The 25,513-nt window shown below is 47.6% G+C and overlaps 1 protein-coding gene and 1 pseudogene across 2 annotated transcripts in view; both read left to right on the forward strand.

Moving 5' to 3' along the window:
- LOC139050824 (uncharacterized) overlaps positions 1 to 25,513 on the forward strand; it is a 128,882-nt gene that overhangs the window by 52,380 nt on the left and 50,989 nt on the right. For both annotated transcript variants that reach the window (XM_070527600.1, XM_070527599.1), the window contains exon 4: positions 10,130 to 10,181. In XM_070527600.1, the coding sequence (XP_070383701.1) occupies positions 10,130 to 10,181 (52 nt within the window). The remainder of the gene's footprint in view (positions 1 to 10,129; positions 10,182 to 25,513) is intronic.
- LOC139046717 (uncharacterized) lies at positions 773 to 6,246 on the forward strand (annotated as a pseudogene).

A 25,513-nucleotide genomic window follows, 5' to 3' on the forward strand; every position in this document is an offset into this window, starting at 1 on the left:
ACAGAGTAATGTATGAGATAATCAGAAACTTGCATACTGACACACAAGTTTACTGCTCACACTGTTCAACAGTATTTAGGCTGCGGGATACATCCCACCCACATGGAAAGAAGCGATTGTGGTCCCTGTTCTTAAACAGGGTAAAGACGCTTCCTTGGCAGCAAGTTGCCGTCCGATAGCTCTTACAAGTTGTCTCTAAGCTTTTCAAAAAAACTGTTAGCCGCAGACTCATGCATTTCCTTGAACTCACCAATATGCTCGATCCCAATCAGTGTGGCTTCAGAGAAGGACGATCGACAACCGATCATCTTGTGCGCATTGAAGGAAATATCCGTGATGCATTCGTTCATAAACAGTTTTTCCTATCATATTCCTCGACATGGAGAAGGCGCATGACACAGCGTGCCATTACGGGATCTTGCGAGACTTGTCGGGAATGGGCATCAGTGGAAATATGCTGAACACAATTGAAAGCTCTTTGTCAAATCGTATCTTCCGCGTGAAAATCGCCAATGTATTATCGCGACCTTTTATACAAGAAACTGGTGTACCGTAGGGAGGAGTGCTCAGTTGCGCACTCTTTATCGTCAAGGTGAACACACTTCGTTCTTCACTGCCACCAGCCATTTTTCATTCTGTCTACGTAGACGATATATAAATAGGTTTCAAATCCTGCAACCTTACAGTGTGTGAAAGACAGATACAGCAGGGCCTAAGCAAGATATCCAAATGCGTAGACCAAAATGGATTTAAAATCTGTTGTGTCATCACCTCTTAGATAGAACCGGCAGTGGCACTCTTACGTCACTGAAGTCTTGAATTGTGTATCTTAGATAGAGCGCACGTGCTTGTTTGTGTGTGTCTGTGATGTCACTGATTAGTAGCACTGTATAGCTATATAAGACGGCCACGTAAGTACCTTGTGGTTCTTTTTCGTTGTATTGCGAGTGGCAATGAACATGTCTTCTTGAAAGTAGGCTGCTGCGTACTTGAAGACACAACAGTGGCGACGAGGATGAGATACGCATAGCGGATGATAACCAGGCCATGGCTGAAGCGCTGCTTGCGGCTCCAGCAGTTTGGGAACAGCAGGCGTCTAGGCAGACTACCACAGCATGGCTTCCTTCGGCCGCTTCAAGCCGTTCACGGAGGAGGGAGACGAATACTTCAAATCTTATGTGGAACGCTTTGAACACTACATCCGTGCCACCCAGGCCAGCGACGACTTGAAAGTATCCGCTTTTGTGACGGCCATTGGAAAACAGACCTACCGCACGTTGAAGAATTCGTTGGCCCCAGTGAAGCCCGAAGACAAAACATGCGACGAACTGGTCAGGCCTCTCAAAGGGCACTATTCACCGAAGCCCTTAGTGTTAGCGGAAAGGTTCCGGTTCAACCGTAGGTCGCAGCAAGAAAACGAACTAGTTGCTACGTTTGCATTAGAACTGAAAAGGTTGCCTGCATCCTGTGAGTTCGGGCAATTCCTGGATCACACTTTGCGGGATCGGTTCGTGGCCGGGCTGAGAAACGAAATAACAGAAGCTGAGCCCCTCAAGAAGAGTGCCCTGACGTTCAAAGCTGCTTATGACCTTGCCAAAAGCGGGGAACTCGCTCGCACCGAAACAAGGAAGATTCATACAGCGAGGTGAACTTGGTCCAGCAACCCCAACAAAGGAAACCCGAGGCCACTGCATGGACAAGACGGGCAGCGAGCAAGCACACGGTGCGGCAAGCCGAATCAACTGACTGTTTCCGTTGCGGATCAACGCATACCGCCGCAACCTGCCCCTTTCGGAACTATCGATGCCCGGCCTGCAAAAAGGTGGGACACCTGGCAAGGGTCTGCAGAACGACGCCACGTTCGTTACGCGCCCTTGAAGAGAGCACTGGATTAGAAGGCTCCTGTGACTCGGACAATATAAGTGGTGAGGACGATATTTTGCTGAGGCATATTTTTTCATGTAACACTAATGACGGTAGCTACATTGTGAAAATTAGGGTGGCAGGTAGGAATGTCAGAGTGCAAGTTGACACAGGAGCATCTGTGTCTATCGTACCAGAAAAGTTGTACCGGCAATATTGGTCTGATTTACCTCTAGAAATTTGTAGTTTACGGCTAAGAATGTACGGAGGTGTCCCGCTGGCAATTGCAGGCAAGTTGACGGTGCGCGTAGAGCACAATGGCCAACCAGCGACCTTGCCTTTAATTGTAGTCCAAACACCACAAATGTGTGACACTTTGTTGTTGGGACGTCATTTGCTAGAGGCTTTGAAGTTGGGTTGGAGGAGCGCGTGTAATATCGGTCTTGATAAATCAGCCGCTGTCATCGAAAAAATTTCGGAAGTGTTTGAGCCGGCACTAGGACTGATAGGTGGCGCATCGGTGAACTTAGTGCTAAAAGAGCTGTTTACCTGTACACCTGTTTTCTGTAAGCATCGACCTGTGCCATTTGCACTCAGGAACGCCGTAGCACAGGAATTGCATTCACTGGTGGTATCGGGAGTACTGGTGCCTGTAGAGCAAAGCGATTGGGCTGCGCCCCTAGTAGTCGTACACAAGGCTAACAACAAAGTTCGCATATGCGGAGACAACAAAGTCACTGTAAACCGTTGTCTGAGAACCGATTATTACCCTTTGCCAACATTAGAAGATGTTTTTGTCACGCTGCACGGAGGCAAATGTTTACTGTTCTTGACCTTTCTACAGCGTACCAACTGTTGCAACTGCACCCTGATTCGCAACCTTTGGTCACTGTGAACACCCACTTAGGCCTTTTTCGATACACTCGTATGCCGTACGTAATAACAAGTGCTCCGTCTATTTTCCAAGCAGTGATGGATGACATGTTAAAGGGTTTACACAAAGTTTCATGTTATCTTGATGATGTGTTAATAGCAGGAGAAACAATGGAAGAATGCTATAACAAGGCCGAAGCTGTACTGACACGGTTCAAGGAACGGGGTGTGAAATTGCGGAAGGAGAAATGCAAGTTTTTTGCGAAGGCGGTGACCTATTTGGGTCACGTGGTAGATGACAGAGGAATCCGTCCTTCAGAAGGCAAGGTTCGCGCTATCAAGGAAGCACCAACACCAAAAAACAAGAACGAGCCTCGCGCCTACTTAGGCTTGTTAAATTTCTATAGGAAATTCGTGCCGAACATGTCAGCACAGCTTAAACTATTATGACTTGCTAGCTGAGAATGTTAAGTGGAACTGGGCGGCGTCCGCAGAAAAAGCCTTCAACGAATCCAAGGGCTGGCTGCTCAGTGCATCCGTACTCACCTACTATGACCCTTCCAAGGAGCTAGAGTTGGTTTGCGACGCGTCTTCGTACATGCCAGTTGACCCAAAATGTGGCACCCAAAGTTCCTGTAACGTCATGGGGAGTATCTAGGCGCCGGTGGGAGCGTGTGCACTCAGATTTTGCTCATCGTGACCAACATTGGTTTCTAGTGACAGTTGACGCCTATTCAAAGAGGGTTGAAGTGTTTGTCATGAAGTCAACTAGTAGTGAAAAGACAATAGAGAAGCTGTGCACAGTATTTGCCGCGTACGGGTTACCGGAAGAAGTGGTCACAGACAATGGCCCGCAGTTTACGTCAGCACTTTTCGAGACGTTCATGAGACGGAATGGCATTCGGCACACTAAATCGCCTCGTTATCACCCAGCATCGAATGGAAGCGCGGAACATTTTGTACAGACATTAAAAGAAATCTTCTTAAGCAGGTCATGGACGAACAAAGGAACGTGGACGAACTATAGGAACACGCTAACAGGGGTCACTGAAGACACACCAGCCCAGCTATTCTTATCGTGGAAACCTAGGACAAGGTTGAGCCTTCTCCATCCAGACATCGAGCAAAGGATGAAAGAAAAACTTAAGCGAACAAATCAGTCGGCAAATCAGCGATGAGGTGCGTGGAGGGACTTCGAGGAAGGAGAAGGCGTCCTTGTACAGGGTCTACGACCCGCGTAAGGGGAGTGGTCGAGCGGCAAGGTAAATAAACGTCTGAGTTAAAGCACTTATGTGGTCGGGATAGGGAACGAAGAGAGGTACGTTCATGTTGATAATCTGCGAGTGCGAACATTTCAGGACTGCTTCCCGCAATCGGTCCATGCAACATCTCCAAACACGCCAGCATGTAGCCAAGACATTGTGTCTCGCACGTCTCAAGCTGCACACCCTGTAAACGATGGCGGAGCGCGAGAGACGGTTCAGGCGCCGTTTCCAAACACCGAACCGCCAGCATGTAGCAAAGACATTGTCTCTCGCAGGTCTCTAGGTGCACACCCTGTAACCGACGAAGGTGCGCAACAGACACCTGACACCGATCAAGCAGGTGAGAAGGCAGTAGCTACCGACAAACAAGCCACCCCTCCGGACCCATCGTCTGCAGGCGGGGAGTCCAGCGGTGGCGCATCGCCATCTTCCCAACAAGAGCTTCGACGCAGCACCAGGCAAAGACGACCGCCTGACCGCTACTAAGAACACTTCAGGGGGGAAAGGAGTGTTGTGTCATCACCTCTTGGATAGAACCGGCAGTGCCACTCTGACGTCACTGAAGTCTTGAATTGTGTATCTTAGATAGAGCGCACGTGCTTGTGTGTGTGTGTATGTGATGTCACTGATTTGTGGCACTGTGTGGCTATATAAGACGGGCTCGTAAGTACCTTGTGGTTCTTTTCCGTTGCCTAACATGAACACATGTTTATTGCCTAAGTGGCAATAAACATGTGTTCTTGCAAGTAGGCTGCTGCGTACTTGAAGACACAACAAAATCAACTCCCACAAATGTTCTTGTGTTCAAGAAATAGAGGTCTTCTCCCAGATCCTTGTGTAAAACTGCATGGACAACAAATACTTGTGAACAATGAACACAAATTCCTAGCGTTTATCCTTGACTCTCGGCTTACTTCCATCTCACACATGAAATGTCTTAAGGCAAAATCTCTAAACACTGTTCATTTACTTAAATCCTATCCCACACAGCATGGGGTAGCGACAGGAAGTGTTTACTGAATATTTACAGGGGCCTAGTTAGATCCCGATTAGATTATGGTGCCGCAATATATCACTCTGCTGCACCGAGCGCGTTAAAGATGTTAGACCCCGTTCATCATCTGGGTATCCGCCTGGCCACTGGCGCATGTAGAACGAGCCCGGTCGAAAGTCTATATGCAGAGTCAGACGAGTGGTAACTACATTTTCAGAGAACGTACATCAGCTTTACCTATTCTCTCAATGTGCGCTCCAATAAAGAACATCCGTGCTTCAAAACTGTTAACGACATGACGTGTGAAACAATTTCTCATAATAAACCCTCTATGAGTCTTCCTTTATCACTACGTGCAAGAGAACTTAGCACGGAAATGGATATCCCAGTTCTCGAACGTCGCTTAATGCCTCCAGTTAAGCTATTACCGCCCTGGGGGCGGCAGGTGAAAGACTGTGACGTATCCTTTGTAGAGGTCACAAAGCACGCACCTGACCTCGAAATCGCTATGCATTTCCGTGAACTTCAATCGAGGTACAGCTGCTCCGAATTCTACACAGACGCGTCAAAATCGCATGCTGGTGTATCTTATGCTGCTGTTGGTCGCTCTCTTTCTAAATCTGACTTATTGAACCCGCTAACAAGTACGTTCACTGCAGAAGCCTATGCAGTGCTGTCTGCACTGAAATATATACAGAAATTAAAACTCGACAGAGCAATTGTATACAGACTCGCTAAATCTCGTAAAAGCAATAATTTCATGACGAAAGCATAAAAATCCTGTTTCAATGAACTTTACTCCTCTTATGCAGTACTGATCTATCCCATATACATGTAGTAATATGCAGGGTACCTGCCCATATAGGAATCGAGGGTGATGTACTGGCTGATAAAATGGTGACATCACTCACATCACTAAACACTATTCCTACAGCTGCTGTCCCTGTCACAGATCTGAAGCCTTTCTTGCGCAAGAAACTGCGACAACACTGGCAACGCATGTGGAACGCATACATAAATAATAAACTGCACATTATAAAGCCACAGTTAGGTTCTGGGCCTTCCCCAACAAAATCACGGCGAACATTCTGCCGCCTTAGAATAGGGCACACATTTGGTACTGACAATTTTCTGCTTACTGGGAATGAACCGCCAACATGTGATCAGTGTGGCGAGAGGCTGACCGTCCTCCACGTCCTCTTGGTGTGTCGCAAAGCCGAATCTGAAATAAAGAAACATTTTCCTCTTGCATATCGTTATTGCGTACCTCTTCACCCAGCTATGTTTCTTGGTAAAGAAGCATTTTTCAACACCAAAGTAGTCCTCATTTTTTTTAAATGAGGTTGTCCTACATGTTATAAGCCCAGTAAATTCGTAACCCATCCTCTTTCCAGAGGATGCCGCTGTGACAGTTGTTTTATATAGCACATGTCTCCAGGCCCTTGTGTCTCAAGGGCTCTAACGAGGCCATGGTGCTCTAGTGAAATTTAGAAACATAAACATTTTTTATATCGTATCATTATTTTGTAATGCACCTAATGCTCATAGTACACGTCATTTGTCATCGCCATAATCTTAGTACACGTACATTTTAAGCACTTCAGAGTAACTATATTTTAGGCCCCTTCACAGCCACGTGATATAAACTTCATAGGACCCATAACTCCACTGCGAAATCACTAACACTTGGCCTCGGCGGCCGCATTTCGATGAGGGCGAAATGCGAAAACACCCGTGTGCTTAGATTTAGGTGCACGTTAAAGAACCCCAGGTGGTCAAAATTTCCGGAGTCCTCCACTACGGCGTGCCTCATAATCAGAAAGTGGTTTTGGCACGTAAAACCCCAAATATTATTAATAAATCACTAACACTTGCGGGTCCCTCTTTGGCCATACCTGGCCCTTGCGCCAATAAAAACCACACATTCGTTCAATCAAGGGGGAGAGTACGGAGCCCAGCGGCGTGCACGCACCACCCATTCGGACCGCCCGCGGCGGTGCCCCATCGATGTTGACCGTCGCCTCGCGCCCATTCAGGAAGCTGCTGACATGTCGGCGGATCCTCGCCCCGTGATTGAGTGGGGTGATGTTGTCCAATATGGCCATGTGCTTCAGTGTCAAAGTCGCTCTTGGGGTCTATCCTGAGCAGGGCGCGCACGTGCGTGCTCCGAGCGTTTACGACGTGTTCATTGATCTGCTGCATGTCGTCCTGCGTAGAAAGTTCCTTCCGGAAACTGGTGATGTGGGTGCGGAAGGCGTGCTTGTTCTCGAAGAGCGTCGTCACCTTGTCGAGGGAGGCACGCTCCATCACTTTCCCGACGCAGGATATGGGGCAGATCAGCCTGATGTTTCGGTCCTCTGGCTGTTTTCCCGGCTTTGGATTGAGTATAATGTCCGCGGTTTTGCACTCTTGCTCAAATTGGCCCTCCTTCCAGCATGCGTTGATGTACTCGCAGAGCTTCTCGATGGCGTCCTCGTTCAGGTTCCTCAGGATTTTTGGTTATCCTCTCAGGGCCGGGCGCCGATTTTGTCCTCAATAGCTGGAGGAACCCTTTAAATTCCTGCACGGGAAAGTTCGCGCCCAGCTTCTCGTTGGGAGCCCAGCGTTCCTCTAGGTGACTGCACGATCTCTTCCGCGAAGACCTCCGGGTCGTCGTTGTACTTGTGTTGCAGCTTGGCCATCTCTGTACGGGTCGCGGTTCAGGTGCTTGCCGGATCGAGCAGGTGCCTGAGAATCTTCCAGGTGCGTCCCGTGCTCATGTTCCCATTCATAGAGTCGCACAGCTCCTGCCATTTTCGCTCGCACAGGCGGGCGCAATGCGTCTCGATCTCCCGGTTGATTTCGGCGATCTTCCTGCGTATCTTCCTGTTGATTTTTTGCTTACTCGCTCTCTGTTGCATGGATTTCCTGGCCGCAACGAGATGTGCCAGCCGGATGTTCACTCTGGACGGTTGGGGAGCGCCATCGTCTCCGGCTCCGCGGGATCTGTCTGCACCTTCTATGGGGGGTTCTTGTTGCCAGTCCGTACATTCGATCTCATCGGTAGCTTTCTCTACGTCCGCGAGCAGTTCTCCGCACCATTCGCCAATGTCTTCAATCGGGCCCTCCTTCTTGTCTCGTTGTCTATTTTTCCGAAATCTGTCGCAGTCCACGATTCTGGCCTTTCGGCAGACATCCACCTTGCTTTCAACTTCTCCCATGGTCACGCACAGGGTCCTCTGGTCACTCCCCACGTCCTCGAGAGTGCACCTTTTCGCGTACCCTTCTCACAGCTTATACAAGGCGGATCCCAATAGGTCACGAAGCTTCGGGCGAAAAGCGGTTCAGAACAAATTGTCACCGACATCAGCAAGGGTGGTTATGGCAGCAGCGATTGAAGCGCGACAAAGTTTGGAGGGAACAAACATTGGGAAAGGAAAGAGCGTGGCTTAATTAAAGGGAGACACGTATAGATTCAATCAATGAAAATAAAATTATTGGTCAATTTTGCATATGCATGACGAGTAAAGAAATAACTGGACCATTTTGTTTTGTTATTCTGAATAAATACATTTTTTCAGCGGCCAACGCCGCTATCACTTGCAATGCAACGCAGATCTTGGAGTGTGCAGAAAGGCGCGCTCGTAAAGTACCCTGCTACAACACACCCTCCCCCTCCCTCCTCCTCTAACACTTTGTGCTGTTTGGTTGTCGACGTTTGCCTGAATTTGGTGACGCGGGTAGCTTCATCGTTTCTTAACCTGTTCAGTAAAAGTAGTGCTAGCAGTAGTGCTGCTAGCAATGTGCTAGCAGCTATCACATTGCAGCGCATGTAGCAGCAAACAGTGCACCGCTCCAAGTCTCTTCGCACGCCAGTTCAACGCTGTCCGCTGGATTTCGAGTCGTTGTGCTTCTGCATTTCTCTGTAGCATTTCTCAACCAGACCAAAAAGAGAACGTGCTGAACCTGAACCCAACCAGTATTCTTTTCAGTTCAATACCCATGGTATATATATATATATATATATATATATATATATATATATATATATATATATATATATATATATATATATATTGACTGTGATTCCAATTCCATAACTTTATGAATTTTTCAACTGAGCCTGGTACCGTGAAAAACTGTTTCTGGTTCAACGATACGTGCAGGAATCCCGATGCTTAGATAACTCTGCGATGTGGATAAAAACATGGATTGATAACATGAAAAATCTCCGTTAAAGCGATCCTGTTAGCATTCATGGTATACTGACTTGTGCAGCTTTGGAAATATGACGTCATGATCCGCCCAGCTCAAGCTACGATGGACTTTAATGTTTAGCAAAATACGATGATATGAATTTTTATTCTGATTGCCTTTTGCTAACTTAAAATGCCCAAAAATGAATCAACAAATGTATACTATACATTTGGGCCAGCAGAGGTTAAAAATGAAGAGCAAATAATGGAGACAAGGTTTCCTGTAGAGAGAAATGTTGCCCACATCTTAATAAATATATATATATATATATATATATATATATATATATATATATATATATATAGAGAGAGAGAGAGAGAGAGAGATACGCAGGAAAGACACGACGAACTTTTTGGAAGACTTCCTTTACTTAACGTTTTCGGCTGGTGGACCAGCCTTCGTCAGAGTACAGTACAGTATATATATATATACACACCTACACACATGCACCCATATTGCTGTGTTGAAAAATTGGCTTAATTGCTTCATCGACAATGTGCATTTTTATGTGGCACACATAGCTTATTGCATGAACCAACTTCGTAATGTTGAATGGTCAAGGGTGAGTGGTTATGTTAACGGTAATGATTATTTATTGACACCCGCCGTGGTTGCTCGGTGGCTATGGTGTTGGGCTAGCTGAGCACGAGGTCGCGGGATCGAATCCCGGCCACGGCGGCCGCATTTCGATGGGGGCGAAATGCGAAATCACAAATGTGCTTAGATTTAGGTACACGTTAAAGAACCCCAGGTGGCCGAAATCTCCGGAGTCCTCCACTACGGCGTGCCTCATAATCAGAAAGTGGTTTTGGCACTTAAAGCCCCACAATGTTTTATTATATATTGCCGTTTTTATTTATGATCACCGTCCTATACAAATGACTGTTGTTCTCTCCAGGGTTACATAGACAAGACCATGGTACATGAAGGATCTGTAGAGAAAATCCCGGGTAAGTACTCTTTCTTACAAACAACAACTTTAGTCTAGAAACTGCAGAAGAATATTAGCACAATTGCAAGTAAGTATTCCTTTCTATAAAAAGCACATTTGGGTAACAAACTGCCACACAGTATAGGGCAGAACGTAAGAACGGGAATGCCTGCATGCCATATACCCTACGTTCTCGTTGCAATAATTTGTATGCAACGTGCAAGATATATTTGCGGTGGAGAACCTTCGAGGGCATTCGGTACAGCAGTTAAACGATGCGTTGGGTATCTTACAACAAAGCTTGTTGATGAACGATTTGATGCTTAGTTTGCATGGCGTAGCCAGCGCAAGCAATGCGAACACGAACGACAACCCCGCTTTTTTGTTCATCTGTGTGCTTTCGTTTGCGTCCCTATTCTTTGCGCTGGCGTTACCATATACTGTATTGACCACTTCACTGCATTCCGTTCGTTCTCTTTCTGCATTAGTTAGAGGGAAGTTTCTGATAAGTAATATCTTTAGGCGTGCTATGAAAATCGATGAGGTGCTAAACCGAGGAAGCTAACTTTATTTCAAATATTTAAAAGCTTCACTTTCCCCACCATTGTGTGCAGATGTCCATCTTCTGTTTCAGCTTTCTTCCGCGACTAGAGACGCCCAACCTGACATTACTTAGGCGCCATTCTATAATATTTATGTGCACATTGCTGTCTCTCACATTTGCAATATATCACCTAGTCCTTATTTTCTGAACGTTCTAGAGGGTTCATTGTTGGCATTAATCCGCAAGTCAGATTTGCTGTTCTCGTAGGATTGCATGGTGGTTTGTGCTATGGACGTTATTCGCTAATGGCTGATATTCGGATGCTGGAAATTTGAGATCAGGCATTCTACAAATCTAGTTTACAATAGTAATGTCTAGGCTTTATTGTGAATATTACATACTGTCTCCATAGTGCGTTTATTTGGCCACTTTCCTTCTATATATCGTGCGCTCCAAGTCAAGGATTTGCTCCTCTACTTCGCGCATATACGCTTGTTTTCGTGCTATGATTCCAAATTGTAGCCAAACGGCACAACCTCCTGGTCACATCGCTTCCCTTCGTTTCAGTGTGCAAGGCAGATTACCGAAGCCCATTTAGGGAGAGCAAGAGTTATGTTCCTTTCTCTTTTCCTTCTGCTAGCTTCCGTATTATTTAGAAAGCAATATTTTTGAAGTTCGAAGTCTTCGGCCCTCGACTACTCACGTGCGAGGCAACAGCTCAGATGGAATAGCCGTTGCCTCATAAAGAGCTGCTTCATTCAAACGCCAGAGTCCGTGTCCAAGGTCGAACCTACGCTCCTCACTCAACCACAGCGTGGTGGTAAAACCCTCGGTGGCCTAACCAGTCGCTCACCAGCCAATCACACATGAGTATTCACAACATTACCAGCAATAGCACCAAAGCTTTCGTGAAGAAGGCAGCATAGCTCAAAACAATGACAACACGCAAGGAGATATGTTCTTTTAAAGAGACGTCATTACACTCTTCCCTACATTTGACACCGAGTCTTCGCCTTGACGTCCTCCGGCACCGGAGGCCAGGCTCGAGCTCGCACTTGTGGCAATAAACTGTCCGCATGGTTCACTTTTGTCTAGGCACAAGCACACGTGTTGAACACACAGCACGCCTGTTGCTGTTTCCAAACAGCTACGTCTATTTGCGATATGGCTGACTGACAAGAACTGCCGAGGAAGCGCTAGAAAAACTTGGACACTCCATGCTGCTGTGGGCCGGGTGGCTTGAATGCCCCGAACACAGAAACTGCCCACAGTCAAGTTTTCTGTGCAACCTCGTCCAGTCAGTTAACATGTTTTACGAAACAAAACAATTACCGTCACTGGCAAAGTAAAAAGTATTAGACGTTTAGTGACACACACGAGTTCCTTGTTAACAGCGCTGCGGACAATTCATCGTGGTCAATTTATATCCGTATCACGTGACGTAGGGAGCGAAAATAAACTTTGGGCAGGGTACCGTAGGTCCTATTGGGTGTTTTCTGTTGCACGTATATGCAAAGAATGGAGCAGCAGCCTCGTGGTCACGCTCTTTTCCTTTCCGATGATTGAAGCGTTGTACCCGTTTATCGTGTGATTCGACTTGTGCACGTGTTCCGCCACTGCGTTCGACACACGACAATATTTCTCGACATCGAGTTCACGTTTTTTTTCAATCGCCTTGCGAAATTTCTACTTTCGATCATCTAGCAAGAAGCTCACGGTAGCGATCGCATACAATAGCACCCACCGGTCGCAACCGAATAAATGTTCATAAACAGATCTGCGTTTTCTCAAGGCGAGCGGAAAAAGCGCGCGGATGCCAAACAGCAGTACTGCAAGCGGGTCACCGTCGGCCACGTTGCCCCTCTTCCGTGCATACGCCTCACCGCGCGGCGACGACGCCCGTAAAGAGGCGACAGTAGCGGCCGCTAATGTCAACGTAGCATCTGGGATTCCCGAGGGCCCCTCGAGGTAGTGTGTGGCTGGCGCCACACGTTTTCATCTTCTGCTTACGCTAGTCTCACCGTAGGTTTCCCAATTAGGTCGCACCGTCCTCCAGCGAGGATTCGGCTTTGGCAACTCTTGCACAGCGCCGCTAGGGCATCTTCCACGCATACATATCGCCCGCATCCTGCATTTGAAAGGTGCAAACGCGAATGGACCATTATACGGAAATTGGCCCATTGAGCAGATAGAGAAGTTATCGAGCACTTTGCAGCATTCACATAAACTGGGCGATTCTGTTCATAAAGCTTCGTAACAAATCTGGGAAGCCCCTAGCTTTCCTGGACAATCTTCATTGGGAAACATTTCAGCTTAGCTCGTCGAAACACCATTGCGGCCGCTGGCAAATTATCGTGTTTGGCCACCTCGTGCAAGGTAACGGCGTGCAACCAGACCCGTAGCGAATCTACGTCATAAGAACATCCCTGTTCCCCGCCCTGCTAATTATATTTGTAGCTTCCTCGGAATAGAGTATTGCTTGTATTTTGTGAAATATTTTGCCGTCAACGCGAATCTGCTTACGGGGCTTTTCAGAAAATGTATCCGTTTTTGAAGGCGCATCCAAGAACCTCCCTGGTTCTTACATATCATGAACCTGCTAACCAGCCCTCTGATTTTCCTACATCGACCACACTGTACCTGCCAAACCTGGAACTAAAGAAATAAGCCACGTAGTCGGCGCTGTATTACACCAGCGCTAGCATGGTCATGATATTGTCATCGCTTACATCAGCTGGAAAATATCGATCGCGAAGCACAATTACGCCACCACAGAGCCCAACTTATGGCTTATGGTGGGCGTTTGTGAAATTCCTAGTCTATTTATACAGCAGGCCGATTCTTATATTGCCGCCCACCGCGCGCTCTGCTGGCGGTCCTCATTCAAATAGATATTCCTTATTATTGATAATTTCCCTCAAAATTGCTATTCGGCTCTTTATGAATCTGGCCGCCTACATCGTGATGAATATTGCGCTTCCCGCTATTCGGTCGACTACCGTAACGATGCTGATGTGCACACCATCCAGCCCTTGTCTGACTTGGCTTGCATTGGTGAGGAACCGAACCGATACTCCCTGCGAGCGATCATCGAAAGTGCGATATATTTTGCCTGACATGCTTCCATTCGTCAATTCGCGTTCCAGGATGGCATCTTGTACCACTGCTATTTCCACCATGACCAACCTGACACTCTTATTGTCGTCGCTAAAGATTTACGCCGGAGCATTCTCCATGATGCACCAGTGCCGGTTAACTCGATGTATCTGCTACCTACGAATGTGTCCGCGGTCGTTTCGTTTAGCCACGCCTTGCAAGCTGATCTATTGTGGCAGCTCGCCAGTCATGTCAACATCATCAAACGCACCCGCCGCTATCTGCTGGTTCCATTCGCTCGCCTTCCCTACAGAACCGTTTTTCTTGCGCTATGCTGAACTTGCTAGGGCCTCTTCCCACATTTATTTGAGGAAATAAACTAGCAGCCGTGGCTAATCATTAAGCTATGCGATCACTCGATCCCTGCTGACCAGTTCTGCAAGTCAGGTTGCGTTGTTTCTACTATCTGATGTTACCTTACTTCACAATTGCTTAATGACCACGGCTGTAACTCTTTGTCCGAACTTATTGTCCACATTCTAAATATTGCTCTACTCAACCTGAACTAACCAATTTTATCATTCCCATAGGAATGACCACACGGAGCGCTTGAACCCCACTTTCACATGTATGCTGGCTATGTATGTTCTGGCAGATAAACGGATGGCGACGAGGTTATAAGAGGTTTATACTAGTTGGTACTGGTAGAGCATCGCACGCGAAATGTGAAGGTTGTGGGTTCAGTTCCCACCTGCCGCAAGTTGTTTTTTTCAACCACTTTAATTTCCAATAGTTTATGGTTTCTGTATATCATTTATTAAGCACAAGTAATTTCCCCTATATTGTCCTTGGTGTCAGTGTTTGTAGGCTTCTTATGATATGACTAGTAAAAATCGGGACCCTCGGTTAACCCCATCTCTTCTCGTTGAAGTAAAAACGTAGCTTACATCCCACGATGCGGGAAGCTTTCTTCCCAGTGAGGCCTTCCCAGTTCAAGCCGCCGCAGCCCCATTTCAACGACATCTTCATGATAGTTAGAATTACCATATTTAAGTATGGTCACTCTAGCCATCATAAATAACTAATTAGTCATTCTAGTACGGGTGAACTTGAGTTTTCAGAGGCTAGTTGGAAATGGTTCTGATTTTTAGGTAAGGCGCCTGCAAACGCAACTTCGCACGCATAGTATATTTCATAAATTGCCTAAGGACGTTTCTGGCAAATTTACCGAATGACCCCTACACGCTACTTATACGTATGTGCTACGTGCAAATGGTCTTTTTTCTTGTGTATTTCGTGTGTATACCGCTTGACCGCACGCTCCATGTCAGTTGCAAATGAAATTAATTTGTACTGCACGAATGTGTGTTCTAGTCGCAGTTTCTAAAATATTAAAGTTATGTTATATTAAATTTTAAATGCTCCGATTTTGGCGCTTTATCTGGCCCACAACGCACTGCCGAGTCATGTAGTAGGCAAACATGACAGATTAAGACTGCAGATTAAGCAGGTTACTTTGGTCTTACAAAAGGAATTCAGCAGCCAAATATTGGTGTACCTGGTAGTTACAGCCAATTTCCATCCGGCGAGGACACGTTTGGTTCAGCGCAAATTCCAAATATCAAGGAGCAACACTTAGCTTTGTAATCGTGGAATGGAAAGTATCGCACAGCAGCTGGACTTTGCAAGGAAACGATATGACCAACATCTATAACATCGATACGGCACATCGATAGGCACATCTTTTCACGCATTGTTCATGTCTAAAATCTGGATGCGAGATGTCAGGTGATTCACCAGTAATGTTATGTCTTCGGCAGTTTTACTTCAAGACTCATATTATAGTCTCAGGTGACACAACGTTGTTTTGTTCCATTAAAATAAATACCTTAAGTAGTATTCCTAAGAATATAACACATGTTCTGCCTCGGAAAGCATTTTAGGAAGCGCTATCATCATTTGCCAAAAAATGGCCAAAAAACCTGCGCGACACGCGGCCCGATAAAGAAAAGCAGCCTCTGCAGAAAAGGCTGCTTCTCATATATATGCAAGTTCGCATTACGCAAACGTCAGCATTCTCCGCAAGACATGCCTTTACCGAAGTAAGAAGTTTTTGCTGTGGTACATATTAAAATATGTCCTCCCCATCCAGCGAGAAGACGTTCTCTCTGAGTTCGTTACTGCCAATGTGTTGGCATGCGTTCGTTGAAATTCTCGTACGAAAGGAATCATTCCCCGTTATCATAGAGTAGAACTTCATTTCGTTTTAGTAGCTTACAGACCACTAAGAAAAGATGTAATACACAGGAACAAAGTAAACACGTTTTACAGGTATTTCTCCGGCTCTGGGTTTGGTCGCTCTCCTGCGCTTTATAGCACTTTGATGCGTGATTCGATATTTGGCGGGTTGAAACGGAGCTCTCGAAACACGTTCAGCTGGTTCCATCGGTGCAATCGTATGGGGTGGGAAATTCTGTGAGAGAAAGTCGGAGCAGCTCCGAGGTCTTAGCGAACTCCGCTAACGTGGTGCCCGAAATTTCTGTTAATTGGGTGATGACCGCAGAAGTCGTCATCTTTTTCGGGTTTCTGGCGAAGTCGCGTAATTAGCGTGCGCTACAATGTAGTTAAGTGGAAGGGAAATCTTTCGCGATGACGCCACAAGACGGCGCCATCCGCAGCAGGCGCGTGCAGAATAGATCAGCTGCAACGCACAACCTGCGCTTACACATGTTGGAAATTTGTTAAAACCAAAAAATAGGCGTTTCTCTTGTATATACAGATTTTTTCTTCCGAGTTCATTCTCCTACACTTACATTTGCTTCCTAGAGAGAGAAAGGACAGGAAATGCAGGTAGGTCAACCAGACGACCGCTCGGTTTGCTACCCTACACTCTAAGGGTAAGGGAAAGGGGAATAAAAAGAGGGAGAGATGGAGCATTGAGCGCGCGTGGTGTTATGCACGGGGACACTATAAGCGGTCTTTTAGGCCTGTGCACTTCACGTAATATACAAGTGCAGGACTCGCTTTTTGCGCCAGTGTCGCGTTTGGCCACAGTTCGAGTGTCTTTGGCTCAGAGAACGGTCTCGAGTCCAATCGGTTTAAACTTGTCCGCAGAGAGCGGCGTTGTACGTCGTAGGGAAGCATGGTACACAATAGGTGCTCGATGGTTTCTTCGCGCCCACGGGAGTCGCACATCGGACTTTTGGCGATGCGTAATGCGAAGACATGGGATCTTTCCCCAGCTGCGGCAAGTGGTTTCTTTATCCACTTTCATTGCCATTATTTATCATTTCTATAATTCAATTACTAAGTATAAGTAATTTCCCATATCTTTTTTTCGTGTCCTTGTTAGTCGACGTCTGATGATATGATTATAGAAAATCGGGACCCTCGGTTTACCCCCTTTCTCCTCGTGTAAGAGATGTACGATTATATGCGGTCGTGAAAATATCTGTGCTATAGGTATCGCTATAAATTATGTAGCCCTGAAACTAAGTTAAAGTGTCGAGGTAATTCTCCATTCAAAGCACAGTTGTCAACGCCCCTACGCTCTCTCCAGGGCCCAGAAACAGCTTGGTCATTCTAGAAATGGGTTCTTCCAATGCACCCCAAGTTGCAACTTCTTCCACCTATACCTTTTCTTGCCCCTCAAGCGTACACTTGCGATTGCAATATCTCGGCTTTATGTACTTCTATCATGCTTCAATACTGACAAGGGTATTCGCTGCTAGTTTGCTGCCATGCTCTGCAGCTTCAATTTGGCCCTCACCGTACAGAAATCAACTTTTGATGTCCGAGATAGCGATTTATGACCAAGCTGAGGACACATTGAAACTTGAAAATGTATGTGCTGCCTTACTGGTATCGCCATTCTCAATCCTGAGGCCGTTTACGTTGAAGTTGCACATCTCAGACGCTTCGTTTTCAGCAGAACATCGTCGTCTTCGCTTCAGCGCAGAAACACTGGTCGCGCTGTGTTCTCTCTTAATTCTCTTCTATGTGCGCTTTTACAATTTCAAGGTACGTATAGCAACTCGTCAGATATGTTGCTTCCTCTCCTCTCCATTGGCAGCAAGCACTTCGGCGCGTCCGGAAATGAAGGAGAAACAGCGTCATACGTGAAAATCGGCAGATCACGGTCGCTCTAAGAGTTTCACCGCGAATTTCGTCTGGGAGGCACGCTCTGCAAATTGAGGCTTGAGCGGAAGTTCACCGACGACGCTCCCGTCACCGATGGTCCTGTCTGTTCTCTTGACGAAGCGGGACGCTTCGCGACGGTCAGATTCTTCTGCGGCATGAAAAATTGACAGAGCTTCACGCGAACGGCAGGCACGGTTAGAACATGCTGACAAGGCGGCCCTGGCTCGCTTGTATCGCCGCCTTATTGTCACCTTATTGACATTATGTTGCATCACAGTACTTCTTCTTACGCGATCAAAGACGACATAATGAAACAAAATAGCACAAGGTTATTTCGCAGCCGGCGACAGTGGACTAGCTCTCAACACAGGCGCGTAGCAGAGAGTGGACATTTCGTCGCACGCCTGCTGAGGACAGCGCCAGGTCGGTGCCCGATTGCTGCGTGGCCCCCCTCGACTTCTTTCTTTTGCGCCGCAGATGGCACACTTCCCATTATCCTTGTACATTGCAGCATGAATGCGTAATTTGCTCCATTTCAGTCTGCTGCACGGGCTCTCTTCCCGGGAAGCATGGCAGTTACACGGCCTCCATTATCCGCCGCGTTTACGCTCTGATTGGTTGTGAGAGCTCACGTGCCTTGATATTTGAGCCGGGAAGCGGAAGTTTTGAAAAATGTAATTTCGCGTTTTCATCAAGATAGCGAAACGTGACGTGTAGGTGCAATTTTTATCGACTAATACATTTTTCTGTTCCTTGACAGCTATTGGGGCCGAGGAGCACCTTTTAAGAACGCCTGCCTTGCGCAGTATAAGAGACAACGCGGCGCGGTCCTCACACATTCGGCTTACGGCGTTCAATAAAAAATACCAGGTGGCGGCCCTCCTAGAGATTGTTTGTATGTACTGTCAAAACGAGGGAAGTTTTTTACTGTAAAATAATAAAATTGGGGTAACTGAAAGTACAGAATCGTTTACAGACGCTATCTCTGCTAAATAGGACCAGTGAACGCCACTGCGCGCGGTCGCCGCTATGGAGTCTCCCGAACCGGCTTCTTGCGTGAAAGGTAGCCAAACGCTGAGAGCAAACTATGCGAAATATGACCTTACCGTGGGCTGTCTGCTTGACCAAATGTAGCATAACAGAATGAAGCCACAATGCGGCGATCGCACGGGTTCTCAGCTACCGAAAGCACGTCCGCATGAATGTCCGCGCGCATGGTTTTGCTTTCGCTGCGAGCGCGTTTTCGCACCGTGCCGTGATCTTTGGGCCGTAGAATACGACCATTTGGCAGTACACAAGCAATCATTGTTACGTGGTCGCTCAAAGAGCTGTTCAAAAATAATTTCGTTGTAGAGACTTCGATGCCTAAGGCGACTGTGATGCGCATCGCGACGATTCAATCTTTGTTAGAGCGACGCTGCATAGCTCTACCGTCCAAGGAAAGTTTCGTGTCGTTGGCGGGTAAGCAAAGAGCTCCCCATACATGGGCCGATCCCGGAGATAATGAAATGCCAGGCCGATTCGTGGCGGAGGATTGCGCCGTCCCTTCGACGCACAGTTCCCAGGTTTCCCAAATGTGCATGCAATGAGAAGAAATTATGCCTCAAGAATTTCGACGCTCGCCCGTTTGGCTGCACAGCGGTGGACGCACGAGCCGAGCATGCCTGCAAGCAACGCAGGGTGAGTCGAATCCTCGTACCGCTACTCCGAGGTCTCAGCACAAAACCTAAATTCAAGAAGAACATTAGGGCCGCAGTTATTCGGGCAGCTCGTATGCCCGCGATGCGTCCAAAAAAAAAATGAAGATCGTTGTGCGGCCACGCGGAGGGCTCGATATTTCCAAAGCAGGAGCGGCATGAGTGGCTACTGCCATCATGGCGGCAGCGAGAAGTGAAAAGGCAGATCGAGCTGAGGATACGGCGTGTCCCAATACCCAGCATTATGGCACACAACACTCGGAGCGAGGAGCGATCGGAGAAGTATGCTCGAAATCAAGCCATCAACGTCCAAGCCAAAATATACGAAGTGAGCGTACACAAAACGACCGCCCATGACATTCAAGGGCGTGATCCGGGGCATAGCGCTCGAGGAAAGCGAAGCAGAAATAATGCAGCAGATCGTTGCCAAGTGCAACCCCCTCGACGAGGGGGCGAAGCGTATGCGGAACTCGACGACAGTAATCGTAGTTTTTAACGGTATCAAAGTTCGCAAGTATGTGCGTAGCGCATCCAGGCTGTACCCATACAGTCTTTACGGGAAGCAAATAGAAGTTTGCAAAGTATGCGGCGAGGTCAGCCACAGGCGTGACGTGTGCCCCACACCGATCGTCTCTGTTTGTCTTGCATGCGGCGTTTTTAACTCTAGATAGGGCCAAAGTTGTCCCCAAGTGCAAGCTCTGCGGCGAAGAACACCCCACCCGGGGCCGCCTCGGCAGAGCCAAATACAAGGTTCCATACGTCGTGCGAAGAATAGCAAAAGCAAGCATCCGAGTCAAGCTCGTTTCCGCGTCTTGGACGCTCACGCTCGCGCAGTGCTTCCCGTAGCGGATCCCGCAGCGCTTCGTGCCATGCCTGACGCCACGCGCATCCCGCCGTCATGACTCTTCTGAGAGGAATAGCTGCGGCGCCAGGCGATCATGCTCCCGTGACAGAGTCAACTGGGCCGACGCAGTAAAGGGCGAAGTTAAAAAGCATAAGTGCTGGCTCCAGCAGCGCCACTAGTGGCTGAAGCACTCCGAGCAGCCGGCAGGCGTGGACTACCAGCACCTACTACAAGGAACTCGAACAACTCCGCGCAGCCAACGCGGCGCTGGTAGAAACCACGTGCCAGCTTGCCCAAGAGCTAGCCATGGTCAAGAAAGAACTCCAAGTAACGCGAACTCAGCCTAACACTGACCCAGATTTGTTAGTCTGTGCTCGTATTGTGGACTTGCTCTCGTCTTTCGTCCGAGTGGCGCTGCCCACCCATAGGAACATGTTCAGCTCTGTCACCAGAGACACCTACACCCTCCGTTATCCTGGAGCAGAACACTGACACGCCATCACGGCAAGGCACACAATCAATGGACACAACCCAAGACGAGCCCCAGGAGGGGAATACCATTGACCTGACCCCCAAGAAATGAGCACGCGCCGAACCTAGACCCGCCGTTAGCCCTGAACAGAACACCGTTACGCCATCACCCCAAGACACACAATCAACGGCCACCACCCAAGCCTAGCACCGGGAGGAGAAGACCGCTGACCCAACCCTCAAGAAACGAGCACGCACCTCAACATGACATTACAAGGACGTGACCCAATTGGAAACTAAGCTGGACGCCAAAATTAAAGCTCTCGCCAGAACCTACGCCAGCACGGCTGCCATCACCGACCAACAACTGGAGTGGCTGGAGGAGCTGATCACCACGTCCTTCCGTGCCATAAAATAGCATTTCGACTTTATTGAACAGACCCTCAAACCCATACCTGTTGTGCCAAGTCCCAACATCGCCACAACCATGTCCCAGCCGCAATTCACAATGGTAGCGCTACCGGGCCTTACGGTCTGGCAGTGGGACTGCCATAGTTACAAGAGAGCAGCGCTGCAACAACACATCACCACTGTAATCAAGAAACCTGACATCATCTTGCTGCAAGAAACGGCGACGGCGACCCCATCCTTCTTGGGTATCGTGCTCATGTTAGCCTGGTGGAGGGACCGGGCGTCTGCACGTTCGTCCGTAAAGGGCTCACGTTCCACGAGCACCAACTCATACAGGGCAGCATCAGGGTGGAATACACCTTCACCGAAATCATCCCAAGCAAACAAATGAAAGGGAGCCTGTTCATCGCCAACATCTACCATATCTCCGAGCACCAAACACAGAAATTAAAAACCCTACTACACATAGCTAGCTCCAAAGCCAAAAATAACACGTTGCTGATCGGAGGGTACTTCAACGCCGCCCATCAAGCGTGTGATTACGTGAAGGACAACGCCAGAACAGAAGTTAGCCCCTTAGGAGACAACCCACACCTACGGACGAACACCAACTGTGTCCTAAGGAGTAATTTCTGCTCTGGGAAGTCAAAACTCAATGTGAAAGACAGTGTTGACTATTTATTTTCCAATTATCTTACTTTGCTTGTGTCCGACAAGGAGGGCGGGTTTGTAGTGATGCCGAAGCAACTGCAAGGTAAATATACCTTGTAGCGAAGCTTCCATAGGAGCCCATAAGTTCAAAACATGGCGGTCCATCGCCGGTTCATGGGGCTTAGCGCCATCTGTATATGGTGGGAACACTTCCGGCGAAAGAAAAAATAACGTGACGCCATGTCCGTTAAAAGCAGAACTGACGTCATTTTGTTTTCGAAGGCGCGAAATTTGTTTTGTTGTTCTTCCTTTGGAGTTATATATTCAAATGCCCCGCCATTCGACTTGATGGGCCTTTCGAGCTTGCAGCGTGGAAAGCGATGCAGGAAAAAGGCCAGCCATACGGTTGTCGAAATCGCATCCCTGCACAGAGCATATGGAACATACTTTCTTTGGAGGCCGACGAAAGCTTTAGGTGTAGAGTGCTGATCCTATTGTCGGATGCCAAGCCCGTCGGCCAGCGCAGTCGCACAGAAGAACAAATATTGTTACTATGTAAATTCCGGAAACGATGTCAGACGTTATCAGGGTATAACGCTGCTGACCTCGGCAAGTACACGACATCGCAGTGCCAACTCTTCTTTGCTGAGGACCCATGCCTAAAGGCGTATTAAACTGCCCGTGCCACTCCGCAGCAAATTTAGAGCAGAAATGCCAAGCTGCGAAGGGGAAGCTGACCACTCAAGGACGCCGTTACCCCTGTCCCGGTTACCAACATACATTGCGGACGCTTGGCCCCAACAAACTTCTCTTTGCGCAGTCCTCGATAGTCGATTAGATAAGGTAAACCTGTCGATGTAGACAGTCCAAATCACTTTAAAACGAAACGTAAGACACCTCCCATGGTGAACGAGCGCGCCAAAGTGAAAATGGGTATGTCCTTTATGTTTAGTGTGTGTTTCCTGGAGATGGCAGGACGAAACATTCTTTGTATCTTACAAGTTGAAATTTGGCCACTGCTTTTATGTTACCTGCGTCTGTCCGTCCTTTGTGTATATTTTATCTTACCGTACTTTATGTATCGTAGATGTTGAAATTCGGGCACTGCTTTTGTATTTCCTTCATGTGTCCGTCCTTTATGTATCGTTTACGCTACCGTAATTATGCATCCTAGGTGATAAAATACGGCGACTGATTTGATGTTTCCTTCATGTGTGCCACCTTCTTGCGCCCTTTGTGTGCCTCTATTGATAAAATTATGTAGCTCACGTAGACATTCATAGATGAAGAGCTCCCTGTGCCAATTTTACACTTACGCACATTTTGTGAGTTTTAATGCTTCGCATTGGTGTTTACTATAAGGTTGCTGATATGTCGTGCCCTGGTATACAAGAGAACTGTATGGTGAACATAGAAAGATGAAACGTTTACTGTTAGCTTCGCGCAGTTTTATATATAGGAGGTCCATGACGTGCACATCACGTGCCTAGAGTCCCGGATGCTGTCTCGCGTTGTCAGCTGACGACACATCATCTTCTCCCCCCTACAGATTGAGGCACACAGGAACTCTGCGTTGTCGAATTGACTTTCGGACTGATGCCTCTGGGTTTGGAGCTTTGACCATTGGCACAGCCTCCGGGTCCGACTCTGACGGCTCATGTCTTTGTGCGGCCCGCTGGACGGTCCAGACACAGCGTTGTCTCTAGGCTATTGATATTGTTCCGTCTGTTGATCACTCACTGTTTGTGCAGAGGCTTCTCGTTGTCGTACTTGGTCCCATTGTCTCCGCTGAATCACCTGCTGTGACCAATCTTACTCAATGTTGTTCCCTCATTGCCGCAGGTATTTATTTCGCTCTCGCCCAGCTTCGCGTTCACACACATTGACCCTCTTCCCATTATTGTGCACTCGTGTTCTGCGCCACTGTATCCGTTGCGTGCTTGTTTGGTGTGATGCAGTCGGTCTTCGTCCTTATTTGGTACCCAAGTAGCAATTCTGCAGGAGACCCTACTTCTTTTCCTGCGGTGCGACGGTGAGCGCACTAGCATCGGGCCACCCGTGTCTCTAGTTTCACCTGGTCTGTTTTCTTGTGTCCTTATTTTACTGTGCGAAGTGCCCTTTCCGCCATGCCATAGGACTGTGTATGATATAGAGCCGTTTTGAAATTATGTTTGCAATTCTGCTTCTCGATGTCCCCGAAGAAAGTAACTGTGGCCCATTTTCGGTTTCTATGGTTTTGGGAAGACCTAATCTAGCAAAGATGACTGATGGGGCGTCCACAGTAGTTTCTCACGTGGCTGTGTTCATAGGACACGCTTCGATCCACTTAGTTGCTGCATATACCATGACTGATATCGCGTGCCCCTCCCATGCAGCCCGGATGCAGGCGGCTCCACCTTTCATTGTTGACTGGCCACAGTACGGGCGTATGCTGTGGGGGCGTGGATGCGGTTTCCATACAGATAGAACATGCGCGTAAAAGGCGTTCAATTTCAGCATCCACATTTGGGAACCAAGATAGGGGACCTGGCTGTTTTCATAGCAGCCATCCCTGAGTGACTCTCGTGTAACACATTTAAGACGTGTCTGACGGCAGCTGCTGGTATGAAAATACGGTGTCCCCAGACAATCAACTCCTGCGTAAGCGTCAGTTGCTGTCTTTTGTTGAAACATGGTTGGGTTGACTTGACACTCCGCTAAGGCGTTGGGCCAGCCTTTACCAATCCAGCGTCTGACTTGCTGCAAGGTAGCATCGGAGCCAGTGGGCTGTACTGGGTTTCTTGCTGTTACGGCTTTGTTTGCTAAGGAAGCAGTGTACAGCCCGTGGTCGGGTGTTTCTTGAAGACACTTGGCGTCTTCGCTGGTCGGAAGTGGCAGCCGACTCAGTGCATCCGCACTGGTGTTGTCCACACACTTTTTTTCTCTACGCCACGTCTGCTCACAGCAGACCTCGAATTTGGTGTCTGGATGGGAGCTCCCAGGGCCCCGAAAAACAAAGCACACAAAGGCCATTTTTTTTTCATTTACGAAATAAATTTCATATAGGCAACAAAAATTTACCTGCATGCTCACAGCTAAGAAACATTCAGAAGTCAAAAGGTAGTTCATAAACAAAACAACAGGGTAACACAGAAGCCTTATACTAACTGTTGTTTAAAAGAGACAGGGCTCTTTCTATCTGCCTGTTCAGGTAGGTATGAAACTGCTATTTGATTTCCTCAGTAGTTTTACTGACACTTCAACTGCGTTATCAACTGTAACAGCCACACATGAACGGTGGGTGATAAGAGTGACAAACATCGAGTGGAAAGCATCGCTTCAAAATAGCACACCTTATTTTATTACGCAATGCTGCAAGCTACTGCCTCAAAGCAAGATCACAAGAGCTGAGATGTTCTGCAGATGCAAATATTAATAAAATCAACGTCTGATTTATATGTCTCGATCAAAAAACAAATTTGGCTGTTGTAATATAGGCCTATGTTTGCCGTGCAACA

The sequence above is a fragment of the Dermacentor albipictus genome, chromosome 10 (assembly GCF_038994185.2).
Source record: "Dermacentor albipictus isolate Rhodes 1998 colony chromosome 10, USDA_Dalb.pri_finalv2, whole genome shotgun sequence".
NCBI lineage: Eukaryota > Metazoa > Arthropoda > Arachnida > Ixodida > Ixodidae > Dermacentor > Dermacentor albipictus.